The sequence below is a fragment of the Ixodes scapularis genome, unplaced genomic scaffold (assembly GCF_016920785.2).
Source record: "Ixodes scapularis isolate PalLabHiFi unplaced genomic scaffold, ASM1692078v2 PGA_scaffold4__175_contigs__length_147842914, whole genome shotgun sequence".
NCBI lineage: Eukaryota > Metazoa > Arthropoda > Arachnida > Ixodida > Ixodidae > Ixodes > Ixodes scapularis.
The window spans coordinates 16,947,077-16,970,068 of record NW_024609879.1 but is presented as its reverse complement, the minus strand read 5'-3'; the positions used below and the strand labels follow the sequence as shown (position 1 = coordinate 16,970,068).

At 42.4% G+C, this 22,992-nt stretch overlaps 1 protein-coding gene across 1 annotated transcript in view; it reads right to left on the bottom strand.

The window, feature by feature from the left end:
- Positions 1 to 21,557, bottom strand: part of LOC8023558 (phosphofurin acidic cluster sorting protein 1) — a 99,342-nt gene extending 77,785 nt beyond the window's left edge. Inside the window, exons 1-2 of the mRNA XM_029992995.3 lie at positions 21,146 to 21,557; positions 2,629 to 2,716 (exon numbers count right to left, since the gene is read on the bottom strand). Of these exons, the coding sequence (XP_029848855.2) occupies positions 2,629 to 2,716; positions 21,146 to 21,255 (198 nt within the window). The 5' untranslated portion in view covers positions 21,256 to 21,557. The remainder of the gene's footprint in view (positions 1 to 2,628; positions 2,717 to 21,145) is intronic.
- Positions 21,558 to 22,992: the final 1,435 nt, after the last annotated feature.

The window sequence follows — 22,992 nt, the reverse complement described above, 5'->3', positions numbered from 1 at the left end:
AACTTTGTACAGTACTCATTACAGGAAATCAAATTACTTGTAATCAATTACTCTTTTGAGTAATTTTGCAATCATTTTATTACTCTACTAGAAAGCAATTAGAAGAGAAATCTGGTTAATTTTGGAAAGCAATAAAACTACTTGTAGCCATTACTATTTCCCTCCCCTTTTCTAAGGCATCATTTGTTTGTACAAGTTTCCTATTGAGGAATTCTCGAACCAAGTGTCTGACAGGAGGGTGGTTCACCGAAATTGGTGGATTAAAAAGATACATAGTTTATAATTCAGCGATTCTAGTCCAATAACGGACAGTACGAAAGACCCATATCCAAAGTGGCGGAAAATTTTGTTCTTTTGAAAATCTGAAGTAATCGGAAACGTCACGGGTTCTTTTTCGAGTAACAGCCAACTACTTTGCTTCTCGAGTAATCAAGTAATCTAATTGAACACTTTTTAAACAAGAGAAATTGTAGTAGGAATCAATTTTTTTTTTAGTAATGTGTGCAAGATTGTTTGGAAGTAAAGCTGACATCCAAAAAAAACTGCAGTCATAATAATACAATTTTTTATGGCCCCTAAGAGTGTGGAGTGGAGTCAACAAGTTCTTAGGACGACCCTTTTTACATATCTAGGGGCCAAAGTAATTAGTTCTGAACATGTGCATCAATTAGGCAGAAGACCAGTTTTGAAATCTTAACTTGTTATTCTGCGGCCGTTTAATTGCGAGGAAAAAAAAAATAGTCGTTTAAGCTATCGGGGGAAAAGGTGCAACTGTGTCGTTAATAGAAGAATTCTCGATTAAATGTCAGTGGATACAAAGGCTGTCGTGATCGATGGGGTTTTTAGAACATTGGAAGATAAGTGAACCATATTTTCTGGTCTACAAGTTCCGGCTTTTTCAAAAATTTAAGTTGATGAGTCTCACAGGACAGTGCAATTTATATTTGTTTGTTTTCATAAGAACGGACCTTAGAGGGACACTGCAACCAAATTCTAGCGCCTATTTTACTGTCTAAATGTCAATCATGTTCTGGCCACACCACAGCGACATCTATTTTTTTTGTCTGGAAAGACACCTAAACATTATTTGACATGAATAAACGGATCACCAGATTGCACCTGGTGGATGCTCCCAGAGCTACTTCAAATGTCTTTAAGTCCCCCTCCCATAAAAGCAGCACCGCTCCGAGAAAGCACACCCCCAAGCCCCGAGCGCATGTAGACCATTAAACTTGTTTGAACCAGATTTCCCTTCTCTCTTGCGCCTCATCAACCCCCGAGGGGAGCGGGGAGGTGGGAACTTTGAAACGGAGGTGGGTCACTTTTTCGCATCCACTGGCATTGCAGAAGCAGTCATCGGGCATTTCGAACGGCCAGGTTGTAATGCAACAATGCCATCAAATGGCCAAGCTCACAACCATGCCAGCCTTGCCCGTGAAGTTAACCATGGTGTCACAAATGCCTTAAAGGCCCTGGATCTACCAAGAGGGATTATGCTTTCGATGGCTGCTCTTGGGGCACTCGCTGGTATCGACCGTTTGGAACGAAAAATATAGCCATCCGTTCAAAATACGACCGTGCAATTTTCATTAGCAGATTTTGTGGAGCATGTTTAACTTGGTTCAGAGCGTGAAAGGTATATTTTAATTTTAATTTCAGTATCCCTTTAACTGCACAAATTTGCCTCGCGGGTTAATTTTTTCGTTCGATTCATTGGAGAGAATATTGAAACTGGCTCCATCTTACGCATATTCTCTGATCACAATAGTACACATGGGCTTATCAATGTAGTTTTGCCGCATTGATTGTACAAACATAAAAGTGAGACTTATCTACAATCTTTTCCATGAAAACAGCCATTTTCAGGGACTTATAGGTGAAAAAATATGGCACATTAAATATGGTAAGCTGGTAATCAGCCACAACATGCACATGTGTGGGAAGAGCAAAAACACCAAACATCTAAACTATCTCGCTCCCAAGGAGATGAGAATGGAGAGAAGGGAAGAGACATAATTTCTCTCGAAAGACAGAACCATTGCTTAAAAAGACAAAGATTAGGGTGCATCCGTGTGCACTTTGCTTAGAGTAGTACCAACCAACACCTCCCCAAACAAAAGGGGCATAGTGCAGGATTTTCTGTGTCCCCTACCAGAGGTAAACACAAGGCAGATATTGAATATGAGTGCTGTGTCTCTGTTCCATCGGGATTCTTGAGATTCATGTTTAATCGGTGAGGATGTGACTACAAGTCAAATGCCGACACAGCACATCTGTGCTCCGAAATGGACACTAACAGGCAACATTGAAAAACCCACACTACGGCCTTGTTATATCTATACTCGGTGTCAACTCTTTTGTGCTGCGTTGTCAATGCTAGTGCAGCTTCCAGTGTTTCAGTCCCATGCTGCTGCGAAAGCATGTGCATCTCAGCTGCTGGCTCAAGCAGTTCTGACATCATTAGGGGACTGCGGAAGCTACGCTGCCTCGACAATGTAGCGCAAGATGGTTGACACCGAGTGCAGGAGTTTTGTTTCCACATATAAACTAGCTTAATAATTTGGTTAAATTCCGCCGGTGCTTTAACAGCGTTAAGTGCGACTCCTGCGGGGAAGACGAAGCACCCACCTGCATTTTGACGGCAATGGTGATGAACGCCACCTCATTGCCGAGCGGCTTGAGCAGCAGCAGCCTCGTTAACGTGAATGTGCATTGTCTGTGAAAGAAAAAGAACAACCTCATCAATTATTGTCCAACACTCTTTACTCAACAATGCATTTGCTTCTGAGCTTTTTTTTTTTCCATTGCAGAGAGAGAATACATCATGCTGCCAACGTATTCAACTGCATCAATCGGCAGCTTTCTCAAGAATATTTAAACGACTTGAATAAACGAAGGTAGTCATAATGTGGGTTTTTAGGCAACCTTGATCACAAACGTGCTTATGTTTACAAATGCAGCAAGCAGACGACAGCATTCTATCGAAAGCATACGACTGCGTCGTCTGTTTTCCGCGACACAGCGCTAGAGTGTGCTAGAAGTGGGAGGTGTGCCGAAACCATGTCGGCCTCTTTAACACACCCCAATAATAAAGCATCATCATCATCATCATCATTATTATAATAATAATAAAAGCTGGGTGTCGGAGAGAGCTGCTGCAGTGGCCTGGGGTGGCGCTGCCAGTCACGGCGGGGTGAGGAGGCCGGTCGGGCAGCGTTTAGCGAGGCTCGCTTGGGGAGTGTTGGTGTGACTATTTCTTTTCGTTTTGAGGTGTTTGCGAAGCATTACAATATTGTGTGGCTGCTAGCTGTGCCGAAGGACACACAACAATGTCAAATACGGCAAAGAAAAAAAGAGAGCAGTGGTGTTTTTGCCAGGGTGCAACGTAGGCTACAACACGTGCAAAGTGAAAAGTTCCTTGTTTTGGGCACTGAACGATGGCTCTCTGTTCCAAAATGGAATCGTCCAACTCCAAGAATAAATTCTGCTGTGTCACGCGATCATCTTTCTTTTTTTTAAAGGAAAAGACAAAACTGATGCAGAGAAAAATTAGAAGTCTAAGTAGAATGTATGCCATGTCCTGTGCGACACGTCACACATTCTTCTTAGACTTCTATTTTCTACGACTTTTCTGGCTTTTATCACATGTCACAAACCTGTGTGACATGTCAGAAAAAACAACTTTCTCTAAGTGGAATTGCTCTTCAATAAAGACAGTGGTTGAAGTTGCTCCATTTTACTCTCCAGTCTCGGTGTTTATTTTCATATATTGCATGCTCACTAGATGAAATAAATTCTGACATTTCCTCGTCTATAAGCTTTGTCTGCAAATGTAAAAGTCAAGAAAATATAGCTTTCGAAAATCCATGTTATAAAAAAATACGTATTGACACCACAACAAAAGCTATATATCTAAAGGTCTGCAAAATGTACAGCTGCCGAAAAAATAATGAAAAGAGCTTCGAAACTAAAGTGGAGAGGAAAGCATTGCATATCATATCATATTCAAACTTTGCTTTCTAAAAGGAGCTGAGCAATAATTTCAGTGCTTTGCTTAAATAATTTGAGAGTTGGTGTCTCAACCTTTCTGAAGTAAAGAACAAAAAAACGCTTTTGCCGGCATGTTCTAGTTTTTATATTAAAAATGGACAAAGATGGAGGTTTTCGGCACCTCTCAACTCCTTCACTATCTTCCGAGTCACGTGCACTGTGACGTCAATGGGGGTCGCGCGGGGTTCCTGTGAAGCTCTGTCTCTAGAGCCATCAGTGACCAGCAAGAACTCATCCTAGCGTAACGTGCTGGTGCAACGCAAACAATATGGTGACTGCATAATCTACCATTCCATCACTAACATATCGGACCAATGTGCCCTCCAAAACGACCTTAACCACGTGCTGCAATGGTGCGACCGTTGGTTAACGTCACTTAACTAGTAAATGTAAAGTTATGTCCTTTCAACGCCGCCGCAATCCCCTTTTCTTTCCCTATACAATCACTACCACCCCTGTAGAATTAACCGAATCATATAAAGCAACTTGGTGTCACGCTTTACAGCGATTTATCTTAGTGTACGCACAGGGGCTCCGGAACTGGGGGGGCAGGGGGGTCATGCTCCCCCGACGCTGAAGGCTGACCCACAACCCCCCCTTAATGTAGTCAGAGCAACATGCTACCACGCCTTCCAAGCTTGAAGCAGAATAAGAAAGGACAGCGAAGTTTTGTCGGGACGAGAATTGGTAATAAAGCTGATACCCCTGTTAAGTGCTGGAGTAAACGTTTCTTCTGAGCCAGCCTTGAGGCACACGTATTGGTCACATCTTAATCACTGGCAGCGGAAGGGGGGCAGCTTAGGAAAGGCACCTTTCTACCATTCCTTGTCATCGGAAAGGGGGAGGAGGCCTCCCTTCGGCTCTGGATAAGCCTTCCCAAACGTAAAACCTCTTGCCGCGGGAAATTGGTCTCTGGCAGAGCACTTCGACGAACAGCAGTCCGGAGCATATGTCCTTGGAGGGACTGCACACTCTCTTTGACGAGGTTTGCTTGGGATCGGCTCTTTCAAGCTCGGCCATGCCAATACCGTGCCAATTAAGCGCACTGATCCCGTAATGGCCGGAGAGGGTTCAGAGCTGGCCTAGCATGGGAGGCGCCCCTTGAAGTTTCTGCACGACGCCTAGATGCGAAAAGCATTTCTGCCATCCGTCAATCATTTTCATACTTTTGTTTGGTGTAACAGGAGAGGCCACGGAAACGCTCTTGCATGCTAGAGATTTTGAAGATCTCTTTTTGTTACTCAGAAAAGATTTCGGCTAAACAAATGTCGCTTCCTCCATTTCGGTTTTCCCGCGCATACAATCTTCAAAGTTGGGGGGGGGAATCTGCGCTGCAAGGATGTGAGCCTTGACCCCCATCCCCCCGATCAGAATTGACTTCCGGAGCCCCTGCGTACGCATATTACTAACATTACATCATCTGCTACTAAAACCCTGGGATTCCTGAAATGTCAACTATGCCCCTCAGGAAGTAAGACTACTTGACTACAAGTCACTAGTAATATCAAAGCTTGAATATGCATCCGCTTTCTGGGACCCTAACCAAGTATACGTCGTCAACGCAGTGGAAGCAGCCTAAAATCGCGCTACTAGATTCATTCATTCTTCATACTCGTACAATACCAGCGTATCACCCCTGAAAGCTGAATCAGGTTCACTTAGTCTCGCTTGTTGTCGCCGCATTGCCACCCTCTGTTGGTTTCACAAGTTATTTAATTCCCCCTTCTGTATCTCACCTTACATCGTACCTCCCACACGCATATCTCACCGCACCAGTCCATCCTCTCCAGGTTGCTCGCCCACGCACTCGCACTGTCACTTTTTCCGCGTCATTCTTCCCCGAGCAGCTCCAGACCGGAACGGCCTTCCCCACCACATTGCTGCCATCACCTGCCCATCAATCTTCTTCAAAAATGTTACCAATCATCTATCATCCTGAAGACTAGCACTTACGTTTGATTATTTTTTTAACCCCACCCCTCATAGGTCTTTAACGTAATAAAATGAAATGAAATAAAATGAAAGGAGGAAAGTCTCATCTGGGTCCGGCCAGAGCCTTTTAACACGCCTGGCTCTGCCCTCCTCCCCTTCCGGCTTCTGGTGGCTTCGCGGTAGCAGATAAAGCTGACAGTTTTGTTGGCCTCAGATAGATGGCGCCACTAAAACTCCGTATAAAAAAAGTTTTCTCGATGATACCAGGTCTTTGACGCATTTATATTTATGTTGGAACGACAAAATTGATAGAAAAGTTGCCTTTTATCGAGCAGGTATTCGCACAACTTCGTACCTTTCTACAAGACTTTTATTGACGTCATGCCGCGTGCTTCTCACGGCCGCCGCTCACGGCTGCAAGTCGGGGAATATTCTAAATTTTGCCTCATGATTACGTGGCAGAATCACAACATTTTGAAGGAAGGAGGTGTGTTTTCTGTCCTTTGTGACAAGATGAACAATGTCAAAAGTAGAAGGTGCCAATTCTTTTAACATTAAAATCGTTGCACAGCTCCTTTAATGCCGGTATGTAAGGTGAGATGGACAATCCCTCTATAACAGCACAGCAAGAAAAAAAATTGAAAGAAGCGATACTATGTATGTATCGCTGTAAGTATCGCTATCTGCAGAAGCCAAACGGCATTTACACGTTGAATATAAGCTTCTGCCACTCGCGCAAGTCACGCTTGTTCACGGGGGTGTGAAATAGAATAGAAGTGATACTTTTTCACAGCCGAGCAGACAAAAACAAACGAAGAATACAACCACTTTCATGCCGAATAAAGCATCTCAGCTGCGACCGCCAGGCCTCTGTCAGCCGTCAGGTGGCCACGCTCTGTCTTGCAACACCCGCACGGGCGTGCTTGCACGTCGCGACGCACACACAGCCACCGGACGGCACACCTCCCCATCTTAGTACACCCTAACAGCGCCACAAGTACAACCCTCGCATAACTCGGTCATCAATGTCGGTGTTTGTCGTTAAAAATGTGAAGAGTCAGTTCATAGTTTTCGGAGGAAGGCAGTTACACCTCGGGGTATTGAGAGGTAAAATGAGCCACTAAAATATGCGTCTGGTGGAAGTTTGAGCTCATTTTGTGCAGCACCAAATTACCGGCCGATTTTAGGGCGAGCCCCTCAATTCCTAAAACCCTGTACATACACAATTAATGCTTGAGAAAACGGCTGCCCGGCTTACCTCAGACAAAACCTAAAAATGGCCACCTCAAATTGTAAAACAATGTGTAACAAACCTTAATTAGTCTAAACCAAACTTGAGCATGCATCAGCTACTTGATCCCCGCAACAAAACTACTGTGCAATTGAATAGGAACAAGTTTGAAGTGGAGCTCTTTTGTTTTATTTTGCCGGCACCATATGTAGACAGCTCTACATTTAGATTTAGATTTTATTTATTTATGGTGCTCCCAAACGGCTTAAAGGCCTAAATAGGGTTGAACGTACCACATAGTGAATAACAATGAAAAGGAAATAAGCAAATGTGGTAACAGCCCAAGGAGCAATTATTGATCGTACACATTTTTTAAACATTTCAAAGGGAATAAAAAAAATTGATATTAGCGCTATTTCACTTATCATAAAGAAGTTGCATACAAATCAAGGGATTTACAGATTGTGAGCAGCATGGGTAAAAAAGCATCTTGTACCTATTTTGTTGTCCGGAGAATACGGTAGACGTAAGCTGTCTGATTGACGAGTTTTTCAAGCCACTTCTTATCAAGAGTGCATGCTTCCAACTGTTGGTCTCAACCTATCCCAATGACTGTGACCTATGTGAAGATGGGTGGACACTTGCACACAGCACGGTGCAGCGGTCGATTCCCGTCTGACGCGATCACAGTGACCAGTCATGCCCATTCCTTCATGCGGTGACCCAAGTCAGTGGGATCTCATAGACCACACCAGCTGCACAATCAACATAAGTGTTTGTATGTTCAATTGAGCATTGACCCCTTCCATTACTCTGTATGGCAACGTTAAGGCAACTTTAAGACAAAGTTAATGTACCATATTTTTCACGCTGTAAGTCGCACCGTTGTGAAAACGGGCGTTATCGCAAAAAAGTCGGCAGATGAGCCACATTAATAAACCCACATATATGAATTGTGATGGCAATATACGCAGAAGCTTCAATGTTTTCACCGATTAGTCAAGTGAGAAATAAGACCAATATGGCAAATTTGTGCAGTTAAAATGCAAGTAAAAAAATAACTATTTTGACAAAAAAAACTGAATTTTGGGTTTTATGGTGTTTTATTATCTTTTAATCTTCATATTTTATGTATAAAAAAAAGTAAGTGCCAATCATGATCCCGGAATTAGTCAAATACACATTTTAATACCTCTCAGCAAACCAGAACGGCATAAATTTGAGCCATTTTTCTGTTGAGATTGAGACTCAACGTCGTCACATTTATGTTAATAAATAGACCTAGACGTCTCCTCTCCATCACAAGTCTTATGTAAATTCAATTTCTCACGAAAAGTAATTAACAGAATATTATTTTTCTTGCCGCAAAAGAGTATTACTACGCATCTATGGTAACGTTCAAACGTGTGTTACTCTTTGTGTAAGTTTGGGCCGCCTTCACAGTTTGCACACAAGAATTTTTGTTCGTAATACTGTCCTACCACAACCAAAATTGGTGTACATATACTTTAGAATATCAAGAATGCAACTATCTAGGTTTGGCTGGGATGTATATTCCTTTTATTTATAAAACATTTAAGGAAACTTTGGTAGCCATTTGGAAATGGTGTTTTTTCTATCTTAAATTATTTTAGAATAAAATAGTTCTCACACACCTTACTTTTGTTGCTCGTTGCACTCAGTGGTTTAAAAAAAGCAAACTCGCTTATTTTACAATGTTGTCTAAAGTGTGCTACCATACACTACAGTTGCATGAAAACATTTTTTTCCCGAATGTACATTGCATCCAGAACGTAAAAACAAGCTTTATCAAAACTAACAACGGATTTATAAAAAAGGGAGCAATGACTAAACTGAAAATATAATTCAGTTATCGTAAATAATTTTTAAAATGTTTTCCCCTAGTGCATGTTTCCAAGGTTCCTATTTTTGGAAAAAGTGCACAAATCATACCATTGCATAAGACACACTAAATAAAATTTTGGAAAAACACCACGACTTCTGCATCTTGTATTTCCAACTGTTGTAAAGAAGTGTGGTGACTGGGGTCAATGCTCAATTTAACATAAAAATAATTACGTAGATTTTGCAGCTGGCATTGTTTATAAAGATACCACTGACGTGGGAAAGAGCTTAGCACATCAGACAAACAGGTTGTGGTGTGTGCAAGCATGGCTGTTTGCCGTAATCTACGTCATGGGGGGGGCCTTTGTTTCTGCATAACACTGTGAAATTGTCCGTTCATCTTCACAAAGATCCCAATCATTGGGAGGGCCTCAGACCAGGTAACTGTTGGAAGCATATGCTATTCATAAAGAGAGGGTAGAAAAACGCATCAGTCAGACATTTGCGCATCTACGTGAAAAAAGGAAAGTGCCGTAGGACACGTGTCGATTTCGTCGAGGTGTGGTCGTCCTCATCGTTCGCAATTTTTCAAATGTGGTGGTTGTTCGTTGTCTGCTTCTTTTTTCACCTTTATTTTGTGCACTGGTCATCTCTGCACCAACTCGCCCATATCGCTACATCACCTCTAGTCTCAAAACCTAGAGTCATAATCCAGTAACCTGCTAGCCTCTCTGCCAGCGATTGTGTAATTTGATCCAACGTGATTCTGATTTGCTCGCACTCCAAACAAATAAATAACAACTATTGCTGGTGTGAGTTAAGGCTAATGAAACTAAACACCGATGAATGTAGACATATAAACATACGAGTGTCCTATAAACTTTATGCGAGCCCTTGTTACTATCTTGATGGCAACTCTTTGCAACAAGTATCATCATACAAATATTTTGGTGTTCACTTAAGTTCCAATGATTCACAGAAACCCCAATGTTACCACCAGTGCAACTGCACGTTGGGTTACCTAAAACCAGTGTCGGGAAGTACTTTTAGTACATTGTACTTAAAGTGCTACTTCAAGCAGGTTCAGAAGACTTGTACTTGACCTGAAGTACATTCTCTCAGCATGTAATTGTACTTTATTTGAAGTACTTTTTCTGGTACTTTCCGAGGAATGTACAACTCCCAACCTCAAAGTCCATTCCCCAAATTGGGTCTCGTTAAATTTTCATCAAAAAATTATGCTTTGTCAACTCTAAAGCAATACTTGCGGGGGCTCTCACCAGACACGGAAGCACACGACGCATCACTCCGTTCGGAGCGATGCGTCATATCATTTAAACGGCAAATCGTAAACGGTGTAAAAGGCGTATTGTCATCTGAAAGCATGCTTTGGGGCATAATCTGGTCATTTCTCCGAGTGGAGTAATGGTGGCCGTAGGACGGATACAAATAAATGCCTTGTAAGTTTATTGCGATAAATAGTTTGTCAGCGAGCGTAAAAGAATTACTCTGTGGCCACTCGACTTTATCCAATATTCACCGCCGTTTCCAAAATTACCCGATGCTCCCCCAATTACCCCTGGGACAATGCACATCCCTAATAAAAAAGACACTATAAAGGGAAATAAAAGGGCATCATAAAAGATTGTGTTAAAAATCACTCGTATTTACTTTTAAAGTGTATTGTATTTATAGTACTTTACTCAAAGTACATTGTGCCCGGTGTACATACTACTTTCCTCGAAGCACATAACCTCTCACTTACATTCTATTTTACTTCTAGCACTTTTTAGATTTACTTTACCCAACACTGCCCAAAAAACACAACTTTCTATATACAACAGTTTCACCTAAGTTGGTTCACTATGAAACATTAACCGGACCTGTGTAGTTTCCATCTGGCCTTCCACACTCGAAGCTTGTGAAACGGCCAAGTGTCGTTGAAGCAAGGAAGCTAGCGCTGAAGGCGGGAACAACTGAAAGACCTCCCTGTTGTTCTCGCCCTGTCAGTGACCACAGTGTCTCATACTTATTGTGTACGCGATCTAGAAGTTTATACTGATTTGGCCCTTCGCTTTATTAATAATGTGTCAAAATTGGTAAGTTCTTGTTTGCAGCCTCTAGGTTTGTTTCCATGTGTAACCCGTCATTTGAAAGAGTCGTCGTAGATTTCATTGAGCTTTACGCCTCCATTGCGCGTTAAAAACTGGAGTTTGGCTCTGCAGTTGGGAACTGTCTGGGAGTAACCAGCTCCGAGACGTCAGAACATGTGCAAAGAAAGGCGGGCCTGCATTGCGCACGCCCGTCATTACTGCCGCCGTTCTTCTTTTAGCTACAAGTCAATGTTGCTTAGGCTAAACTCGCTAACACTGATAGCTCGCTGGAGTTTTCGAGATTACATATTTTTATATAGAACTGTACATAACAAAATACATAGCCCTTGACTTGCTTCTCTGCTTTCTCTTAGTGTCCCTCGCATGAACTGTCGTCAGAATAACAGGTTCCATGTGCGAGACATTTGTTCATTTTCCCCCAGTTTACGAATTCAGAGCAATTTAAATGCACAGATCGCGGTCGTTGACATTATTGGGAGTGAGCAAGATTTTAAAAGTGAACTAACCATCCACATCTACTCACACCAATGTTCTGCTTTACTGTTTGTTCTGTTATTATTTTTTTTCTTCATGAAAGTGTATGTGTGTGTACCAGTAACAGTACCAAGGCTTTGAGTGTTTCTGGACACGAGACAACTAAATAAAATTAAAAAAAATAAAAACGCTTACAATTCTCTGTAATGCCGAATTAGAGCACAGCTCTTGAGGACGAGAAGGGGAGGGTACAGACGGGAGGATACGTCTTCTTTTCCCTTCTCCTCGCTTCCCATTTAGCAAAAAGTTTTTGCTAGATGTCCCGCTAAATTTAGCGGGAAATTCAGTGAAAATTTCCCCGCTAAATTTACCGTGGAAACTGAATTGGTGTTGAAGTCCCCCCCACGTCACGTCAATTTCCCCGCTAAATATAGCAAGGAAATTTTTTTTACAAAATTTAGCAAAAAAGTTTTTTCGCTGACGTCACGAGGGTAAAATTTTACCACTAGCGGAAAAATTTTACTTTCGTGACGTCACACGTGGCATCATTATAGGAAACGTTCCATAATGCAACGTACAGTTATGCCGACGGCGACACCGCTCAAGTTGGAAACAGGCGCCTAAGAGGTGCACTCTAAAAATAAAAAACCATTTGTCCCTGCCTCTTCTTTTCCTTTGTTCAGAAATATCTCGTTTAAACTCTTTCTATTAAACTCATCACTCAAATTCTTCACAGGGAAGCAAACTATTCTTCAGTCCCTTCTACATTTCGACATTAGTCAATCATCGTTTCAAAGTTGGCATACCTCATTGTGAAACAGATTACATAGACTCCTTTATAACAGGATCATCATCAGGTTTGAGCCAACTTCCACCAGCTTTCGTAACCATGCTGTCAATCTATTTATTTATAGTGGTGCTAACTAATCAGCTTTGCTAATATCATGCCAGACTGATTAGTTTCTAACAAAAATGCATTCTTTATATGTACCGTTACTGGATATTTACTCTCTATAATTTTATGCCCTCCCCTTTCTAGCGCCCTCTCGGCCTCGAGAACATTAAAATACTGTATTTTCTGGTGCATGTTAATTTTTCTTTTTCTTATTTCTGTTGGTCTGTTTTGCAATTTAACCTAGTTTTCTTCCTTTATTTTCAAGCATGAATTTTAACCGTAGAGGATGTAAAGCATAAAAAAAAAAATATGATGAAGGAGGAAGGGCACCCAACAATGGCCTGTCCTTCCAGCCATCCAAAGAGAATCCGAAGTCTGGCAACACAGTTAGTTCCACAACAGTTTTAAAGGAAACATCTTTTTTTTTTTAAATTATGTACCATATTTTTTGGTGTAAGGTCCGCAGACTGCACATGTTTAAAAGTTGAAATTCTACCCGGTGTGGATTATCTATGGGCACGGACTACACAAGGCTCTGTACTTTTCTAGAGTGTTCACTGCAACAAGACGTTAAGAATTGTACAAATAACAGAGTATGGTGATTCGTGTATGACACAAGCTCCTTTCTGAGCTAATACAGCAGACATTTATCAAGGTGTGTTGCGTATGACAACTTTTACGTTCGGATTAGGCCCTAAGTGCAGATTATGCACAGGGTGCAGGCTATCTAGGGAAAATTTTTTTTTTTTAGCTGAAATCAGCCCTTGCAGACTATGCAGCCGGTGCAGACTGGAAAATACAGTAAATCAGATTTACATCCAATTGAAATAAGGTTGAGTTTCCTTAAAACAAATTGGTTTTATTTAATTCAGATTTGTTTTAAATTACTGTAGTTAGAAAATAATTACTCTTAATCACTACATGTGCTTATTATTATTATTTCTAAACATGGCAGATTGATTTGTCAATCCGTTCAATCACTGATAACAATACGAAAGAAAGAATTGCTCTAAATTTAAACTACAGCGTAATTGACAACCTTTTATTGATGTAATCCCTGCCATACTAGGACAAATACAGCTTGATTTGTTTTAGTTAGCTCGAAAGCTTCATTTGCTTTTTCTTTTGCATTCTGATGTGCTCGCAATAAGACGTAACGCAACTGACAAACTAAGTGGAAGGTAGAATGCTCAATGCTGATTTGCTCAGAAGACCACTGCTTTTTTGCTCATGATCAGGCTGATATTAAACCTTCGTGCTTGATGATTCTTTGCTTTCAGTGCAAAACAAAAGCACACAGAAAACATCTAATGATAGACAAACTGTAAATAAAATCTATTTTAGGGATGATATTTGCGAGAAAGGTTCGATTTAAATCATCATAGTAAAACTAGTCAAATTTAAATCATTTCCATTTTCATTCTCCACCCTGGTCTGCGGATGCGACTCCATGCAGCCACGAAGCTATGCAAAGAAGTGAGACTTATACAAACATACAACTTATATACCCACTTCCGTGAGGGCAGCCAGCTATACAGGGGTGCAACTCATACCCCGGTGCAACTCACAGACAGGAAAATATAATAAATATGTAATGATGCAGTATTATTCCAAATTGTGACTGTCATTAAACTCAAAAAGAATGACAAGATTAATATCAGTGCCTCCGCTAACGTTCACACAATCGCTGTCTTGTCGACAGAACTACCCAAACACCCAAAACAATTGTGCCCGGTCCTCCCAAATACACGTGGGAAAGGAAGCACACAGAGAAGCCCTGCCAGCAGGACATTTAGAATTCACAAAAGAGAGGAAGACAACCAAGAACCCGGAAAAGAGTGATCACTGTGGACATCCGCACTCTGTAGTGCCAAGCATCTTAAAGTGGTAGACTAATGGGGGGCTTAATATAGCTCCCTGGGCAGCCTATGCTCTCGGAAGACATCCCTCTACCGGGGACGTCCAGGTATCCACCCTGCAAGACTCTGCAAAGCGGCTCAACGAAGTAGGGGGATCGCTGGCCAAATATGTCCGCACACCGCCTCTCTGAGCGCATGGAGCGAAAGCTAGCACTCCATGAACCAGGGATACCGCGTTCAATCCCCGTTTCGATCTAGATGACCATCGTACTGACGCACGGTCGTGTACCGGCGTGAGGCGTACAGTCATTAAAGGGACACTGACACCCCCCAAAATTTTTTTTTAATTTTTTGCCAGGCGCTTCATTATAGTGTCGGAGGACTACCCAATTAATATTTTGCAACAGAGTAGCGTATTTTTTTAATAAAGCCAAAAGACGCAACTGCTCGAAACCGAAACCGAAACCCGACGGAGGTCGGAGAAGTGGAGAGAAGAGAGTGAGTGACGGAAGTCACGTGGCTACACCCAACCGTGTGTTTTTTTTTTGTTTTTTTTTTCTCCTTCCCGGTAGCAGACGACATGCGGCGTATGGGAACTGTTCGCCGTGGAATTCTTTTGCAGTTATGTATGTTCCGCTCGTTGTTCTGTACTCCAAGATGAGTTGTTTTGTACATTGAGGAGTTGGAGATGAGTAGCGAGTGCCCGTGGTGAATTTTGATCGGCTCCGAAAAGAATACACCCAAGATGTTGCGTGAAGAGCTGGCTCACATGTCCCGCGTCCGAAACAGAAGTGGCATTGTGCGACAGAGTTTCCGAAAGATCAACGGGATCGGGACCAATGGCTGGCTGCAATTCCTGTAGACCATTTACAGGCACCTCGGAAAGCGGACGCTACCTGATTTATATGCTCCTTGCATTTTGTGGAAAGTGATTACATTGAGTTCGCAGGTGTCAAAAAGGAAATCCCATACCATTTAATTCAGCGACGTGCCGTCCACAACATTTGTTTCTTATATATTTTTTTGTATGTTTCTTCAGTAATAATTGTAAAAAAAAAAAAGAAATGTAGAGATCAGAAAATACTTGAAAAAAAAAAAAAAAAAGGTTTTAATGGGATTTGAACCCGGTCCTACCGCGTGTGAAGGGGACGTCTTTCCCACCGAGCTACTGGGGCATGACGATACTAGGGTCGAAGTCGGGATGCACCACGCATTGGCGACATTCTCACCTAGTAAAGAAATCGTACGCGTGCATATTCAACTCGAAGTAGACACGTCGCGCTTGACGTTTGCGCGAGCGATGTCTTCAGCCATAAGAAGGGAGCGACGGCTCGGCGACGTCTTCGTGCAAATCGGCTTGGTGGTCGGGCGTGTCGTACGGGATGAATACCAATTCTTTTGACCAGTCCCAAATTTCTCTTTTAAAGGCAGACAAAATTCGCCGGTACCGCGAACGACAGTTCTGAAATAGAGGTCCCACGCCTGTCGTCCCCTGCCATCGCCGTCCCTGTGAGTCCCACGATACGCGAAACGACGCACGCACAGAATGCTTCCGGTTGTCTGTGGAACTTTTTTTTCAATCAACGTATTTGCAGCTTTTTAGAAGCCACAAAAAATGGGTTTCATATTTTTTTTCTATTTTTAATATTGAGTGTGTGCTTTCAGTGACCCACGACTTTGATTAAATTTGGTGGTCGCATCGATACCTTAGAAAACGGCCCGTGACCGCGGAAAAGAGAGTGAGCGAGACTCAAACCAGCCAGTTCTTGATCGGCGGTTTTCGGGTAGAAAGAAACCTAATTTCGAGCCGCAAATTCTGTTCTGGGTAGTTGAGCTCTCATATGTCACGTACAATTAAAAACCTCGGCGAGCATAAATACCCTGTCAGTGTCCCTTTAATGTGCACTGCACAGTGCACATTAATGGCCACAGGCTAGCACTCATACTGCACTGGATAAATTGCTCATCTACAGCTGAGACATCAGACGACAGTTGGAGCCGACATACCCACAACACGATTACAATTTTTCAACTAAACCCTTTCCTGGAGAAAGCCACAGGTTTCAAGTGGCTCGGAGATTCTTACAACAAAGTACTGTGAAGTATCACATCATCTACTAGAAGACTGCAACAGGGAACTCTCGCTGTCTAGAAAATAATTTGCAGCACTCTTGACCAAGACAGGCTGAGCGCTTTGGATTTCTATCCGCTAGCTCAATCCATCTATAAGGCAACCTCTCCTATTTTATTCTTGACGCAAACAAAAAATGTCGGAACTTCAAACTTTTTGCAGATTTTCCATAATACTTTAGTGAAATTATTGTTTTGACCGTCGTCACTCAGTCTGTCTAGCTGGAAATGCCAACTGCTGAGTTAAATTAAGACAAGCTTTGTTTTTGCTCATCACAATGAAGACTGATAATGACAAGGAACTTATTGCAACCATTCACTAATTTCAGACTTCTAAAAGGACCAGAGTTCAGCAAACATTCCAAAATAAACTTAATTAGGTCAGCAAAATAGGACGACACTAAAGCAACAAGATTGCACAAATGACTTAATGTCAAGAGCTTCTCAAAGCGTTTGACTGCCCCCTCCCCCATAATGTTAACTCTCCCCAACAGCGAATTTCTACAAGTAGAATATTTAATTATGCAATGAGACAATCAGTTTAGTAAAATGTGAAAAGGTGAATTGTGTTTGTTCTTGCACGCTTTAGCATAGACCGAGCACGGAGCAGACCATTGCTCTCTGCTTGCTCTCAACCCTCTCTCCAGGAAAAAAAAGTACATACTAAACCAAACATGGATTAACAGAAAGTTATAATCCTCTCAAGTTACAACAAAAAAACTCCAGAACTAGCCACAAAAAAAGCACTGTTCAAGCCTTACTGCCAGGCTTTGTTGGAAAGGTACTTTACTTTGAATGGACATCAAAATTACTGCATTTCAAGTGCTTTGTATATGACATAGGTACAACTTCACTTCAACTGCATTGGCTTTGTTTCTTTGCACTTGACTTCAAGCACTTTTTATGTTATGATCATGTGGTATGTGTATACCACATAATCTGGTGCTGATTATATGCCACCAGTGTTCATCATAGCCCCATGGTGAGGCTAGCAAAGCATAAAGCATGTGCTGCACCCAAGTAGTCTTTAAATTTGACGCGTCTTTGCAGCAGTAGACCCATTGTAAAACCTGCAGGGTTCTCCGTGGTGCCACAAGGGACTTTGGGAACTAGCCGCATAGAACCGGCTGTAGCAGACGACAGAGGCAAGGCAGGTGAGGGCAGCACAACTATGCTACCCTCCTTTTCTATTTGGTGTCACATAGTATATGATGAAGGAGAATGCTACGCTTTGTGTGCACAATAAATTATGGGCCTCTTGGGATGTCTGCAAATGGGCTTTGGAGACAAGGTCATTGGCACATTGCCTGTGTCCAATCAAAGAGCCACATTTGACTATCAATATTCTAGGGCCATTCTCCGAGGCTATGTTGCATACCTTGCATAGAAGGGACTTAAAGAAGAGACTAAACTCCTACTCTTGAAATTACACCCCAACAAGGAAGCTTCTGGGTCTATCAAGCACTTGCATTGCTTGCAAGTGCTATACTTGTGTGCCACTAGGCTTGTCCAAGGTGTACAACAGTCAGAGCCAATATTGTTTCACTGCCCTATTAAAGGGACACTGACAGGGTGTTTATGCTCACCAAGGTTTTTACTTGTACATGACATAAGAGAGCCCAACTACCCAGAACACAATTTGCGGCTCCAAATTTGTTTTCTTTCCACCTGAAAATAGCCAATCGAGAATTGGCTGGCTTGAGTCGCGCTCACTCTCTTCTCCGTGGTCACGTGCCCTTTTCTATGGTTCAGACACAACCACCAAAGATAACCAAAATCGTGGGTCCCATTGAAGGCACACACTAAATACTAAGAATAGACAGAAAATATGATACCCATTTCTTGTGGCTTTTAAAAAGCTGCAAATATGTTGATTGAAAAAGAAAAAAAGTAGCACAGCCACGTGGCTTCCGGTAGCTTTCTCCTTCTCTATATTTCTTCTTCCTCCCCAGTTCAGTTTCGGTTTCAGTTTCGAGCAGTTGCATTTTTTTTTACTTTATTAAAAGTATATATGACGCTGCAGCAAAATATTGATTGGGCAGTCTTCTGACACCCTAATAGATCGCCTGGTAAAACATAAACAAATTTTTTTGGGGGGTGTCAGAGTCCCTTTAACTGATGTGCTCAACATTTGTCAGACTCTAGTGTGTGACAATGTAGGCTTAAAAGTTTTGTCTTTTCATAGCGCACATGATGCAAAGGTTGTTTCTTCACTATAATGTCGGCTATTTAGCGTTCACTCCATAGCTTCCCATTATTTTTACCAAAAATGCTTGAAAACTGCTGAATTTGTTTTAGCTTATGTTGTTTCAAGGTATTTCTTTTTGATCAAGATGAGTACTGCCAGGCCTTGTTTTAAATTATTTGCTGACCCTGCATATGAGCACCTTAATTTATTTTTAACAATGTATTGATATATTTAAAAGATTTTACACTTATCCTTTATCTAAACAAAACACCAGAAACTTGAATTTGAAGCTTTAGGCTAGTCTGTCCATGAATTGCTCAGCATTTTGAGCTTGTTTCATAACATCGGTTGCATTGATTCCACTTTCCACAATGGAGCACTTGGTCAGGTCGAGGTGGTCCTCACTCTCCTCTTACAGGAGCCATTTATCATCACTCAACTCAGAATGAATTGAAGAAATGGTGCTCCAACTTATTCATCCCAAGGATGGCTGAACATGGGGAGGTAGCCATTTTTAAAACTTGGCTTTGCTTTCCAGCTCTTAAAATCACTCTATATTTGGTAGATTTAAATCAAAACAAGCTTGAAATGTTTCAGAGTATGCTCAGAGTGCCAAACATTGAGTAAACTAACATTTAACCCAAATAAACCTTGGGAAATTTCTCTTTATCAGCCAAAAAGTGTCATGATGGGTTATCACGTCATCGGTAGATGCGACGAAGGACCAACGTGACGAGATATCCCGTTATCGGCAGTTAAGGGGCTAAACCAAATTTTTGGTCTGAAGCCAGAACAATGTCGCTCATTATTTGAGATGCCCCCAATCAATATTGTTGATGACGTAAATGCCAGAATGACGAGCACAAAAGCAGAAAAGAATGAACAAAACGTGTTTGCTACCATCACCCTGCTGGCGAGAAGCTCTGGTGCAACCTGCTTTGTTGTAGCGAGCTAAACTCGAGTGTTCATTACGAGCACAAATATGCTATCCTATGCTCGTAGCATTATTTGCTTCGAAACATTGTTCTAAGCCAAAGTTTTGAGGTTTTGGCTACTTACAGGGTTGGAGACTTAACTAAAAGAAACCCTTCTTTGTAAACCTAATGTAGACCCTGCAGGCAAGACGTGAGTTTTTTTGCCAGTTTCGTTGCACTTTACAAAAACATTATGGGCATAGCCAAACACACAGGACCCTACAATGCAGTATGCATTATAACTAGGGGTTGAATGACCAATCTATGCCAATCTATGCAAAAATGGAGCATAGGCTATGATGCATACCAATATAAAAACGTTGAAGAAGGCAAGCTCCAGATGAATTCTAAGTAAGAGCTGGGTGCACCCTTAGTTCATGCAATGTTGTTTCCTCTCACCTACGGAATTAGTTTTTTCTGTTGTCCGAGCTGCTTTAAGACTCACACATTTGACACACCTTAAAAATCTTTGCACCATGTGACTTGTGTCCCCATCACACGTAAATGTAGCAAAGTAATGCTACACTGCGTTCCTTCGATGGAAGGATGGTTCCATTCACTGCAAGCTTCACGAGAAGCCAAAATGCAGGGACTCTGCAGCGAGTGCTCCCCAAGAAACTGCCCCATCCCTAGCTCACACGAGGCACCTATTCTGTATCCCTACAGATTTTCATCAAATACCTTCTCCAAAACGCTCACCCAGAACAGCCGTCTGCTTCCGTGTACGATCTAAACATAGCTACAGTTCCGTACAAAAGGCCAGGGACAGAGAAGAGGAACACGTAGACGACAGAAAAGCGCACTGTACTGAATCTAGTTCAATCTATACCAACTCGCCCAACTGTATACTACGTGTAAAATCTCTTCGTTTATGCGTTTTTTTTTGTTTTTTTTTGTGTGTGCTTTTTTGTTTTCAAGGATCGGTGCGGACCACGGCTATTCGCAAGGGCTCCACCGACGATTTCAATAATTGTGAACACGCTTAAACATCGGGATGTTAGTATGGGCGTCTGGTGTGTCAGCTGTGGATGAGCAATTTCGCCAGTACAGCAGCACTGCTAGCTTGGGGTATTTATCACGCAGAACACGAACACACGCCGGTACGATGCTCATCCAAATCAAATGCGGGTAGGGTCGGGAAACAACCCCAAGATCCCTGGCTTCTGCAGACGGTTTCCGCGAACACGAAGGAATCAAAACAAAATCACTAAACGAGGAACGCACGAGTCAGACTACACGCAACGCGCTCGTGAGAAACCGCGCCATCACTCCACTAGCGAGCTCGTTCACGCTTCAAATTCTCGCAAAAACGGACGAATTTTGCTTCGTTATCGAAGCCGCGCACTGGCAAGGGATCGTTTGAGCGCGTTTGTCGGGGTCCGGGTGACTCAACGCGGGCGTGTGTCATCAGTCACGTCGGCGGCGGCGGCGACGCAGCGACGCCGACCGTTACCTGGGGATGCAGTTGGGCGTCGTCTTGTCCACCTCCCAGGCCGCGAACAGTTTCATGGGCACGGGCTTGACGAACACCGCCGAGGGTTTGTTGGACGACTTGTCGCCCATGGCTTCGGACAAAGAGTAAGCCTAAACGAAACACCTTTGGGCGCACGGGGGGCGGTATCCACGGTCGGTGGGGCGGCGGGAATCGGCGAGCGCCAGCACACCGGGCTCAGGGTGGCGCACTTTTGCACCACGATGCCGGGCTCTCCCAGATCACCGAGACGATCATCGGGAACCCATGCAGCTGAGGATCACACGCGGAGGACCGGAGGACGCAAATTGCAAAAACGAAAACAAAACACCTGACGGCTCGAAACCGCCGAAGACTCCACCAACGGAAGCTCGTTGTATTACTTTTCTTTTTTCTTTAACATTTTTTTTTTATTAAGTTTACATTGACGAGGTAATTATTACTTTAATTTTATTTCCGACTTTTTTATATTTTTTTAAAACAATATTCGTATTGCATTAGTAGGATTACTTTCCAGGCATGGAGGATTTGTGTGCCAACGACCTGGATGACAGTTTCGGTTTCGGTTGAATGCGCTGCTAGATTCTGTTTCAAAAATCTGGTCAGTAAACTTCCCGCCTACAGTATTCAACTGTTTAAACTGACGAAGTTTACTATTTGATTTCATGTTGTTGTTGTTGTTTGATGTTTTCGTTTTCTTAGAAGTTAATGGTTCTGGTGGACGGGAGGCAAACGAAACCGCTATAACCGAAGCCCGTGGGATCAAGGATATTGTCATTCTTGCGGCAGTTACAGCGCATTGTGCACTATTCAGCCGCATTTTATGAAAGCTGTACAAAAATCCATAGTGTATGTGCCTCTAAAATCTAAATGTCACGAAGCACTACTGCGAAGCAAAACGGGGCGTAGTTAAAAGGTCATTGCCCCTATATTAAAGCAATGCCCAAACATATTTTTTTTCTGTTTCTTTTTTTTTGTATCAATTTATCGTAAATATGCAGTATTGTTTGGGTCCATCACAATGTTGGTAAGTACTTTAAAAAAAATTGTACAGGGTGGCTCCTCAAGACACTTAATTTTTTTTTTAATTCTTTTTACTGAAAAAAAAAATTAAATATGCATTACTCAACGTTACTAAAACACTCAGTTTGGGAATCTCCCATAGAGAGCTTTGAAAAAGTGGCCCCGATCTGTCTCCGAGCACCGAGCTAATGACGAACACAACGCCACCATCTCTCCTGCAGCGGCCACTCGAGGAACTGCAAGGTTACAGAGGTGCCACCCCCGTCTCCCCGGCGGACGCGCCGCGTCGAACTACCGAAGTTAAAACCTACCTAGGTCAGGACGCGCTACCTGAAAGGACCGCTGAGGCATGGTTGTATAAAAACAATATTAATTGTTCCGCAAAACCTTGCAAACTAAAGATTATAAAAACATCACGCTCCCTTCATTTGATACAAAACTACAATAAATTTTATACAAAAAGAGTCTTTTCCGTTTGTTTTTACGCAAAACAGGCTTTCAAAAAGCTCAAGGTGACCACAGTACAGACAAACGATAAAGAGTGGCGCTGTTGTCGCATTTTGCTCGGTCTCGGTGGACGCCACCGGCTCAGGTTTCGACGGCGAGTTTTCCAACTGAGTGTTTTAGTAACGTTGGCATTACTGAACGCCAAAATTTAGTCCTAGCGGTCGAAACCAGATAGTAATATTAAAAATAATAAGGGCACCACAGAAAGGCAGCGGCCCGTGCGCGTCTAGTGATGGTGATTATGATATGATGAAATATACAAGATGAAAGTAATGGGGATTATGATATACAGGGTGATT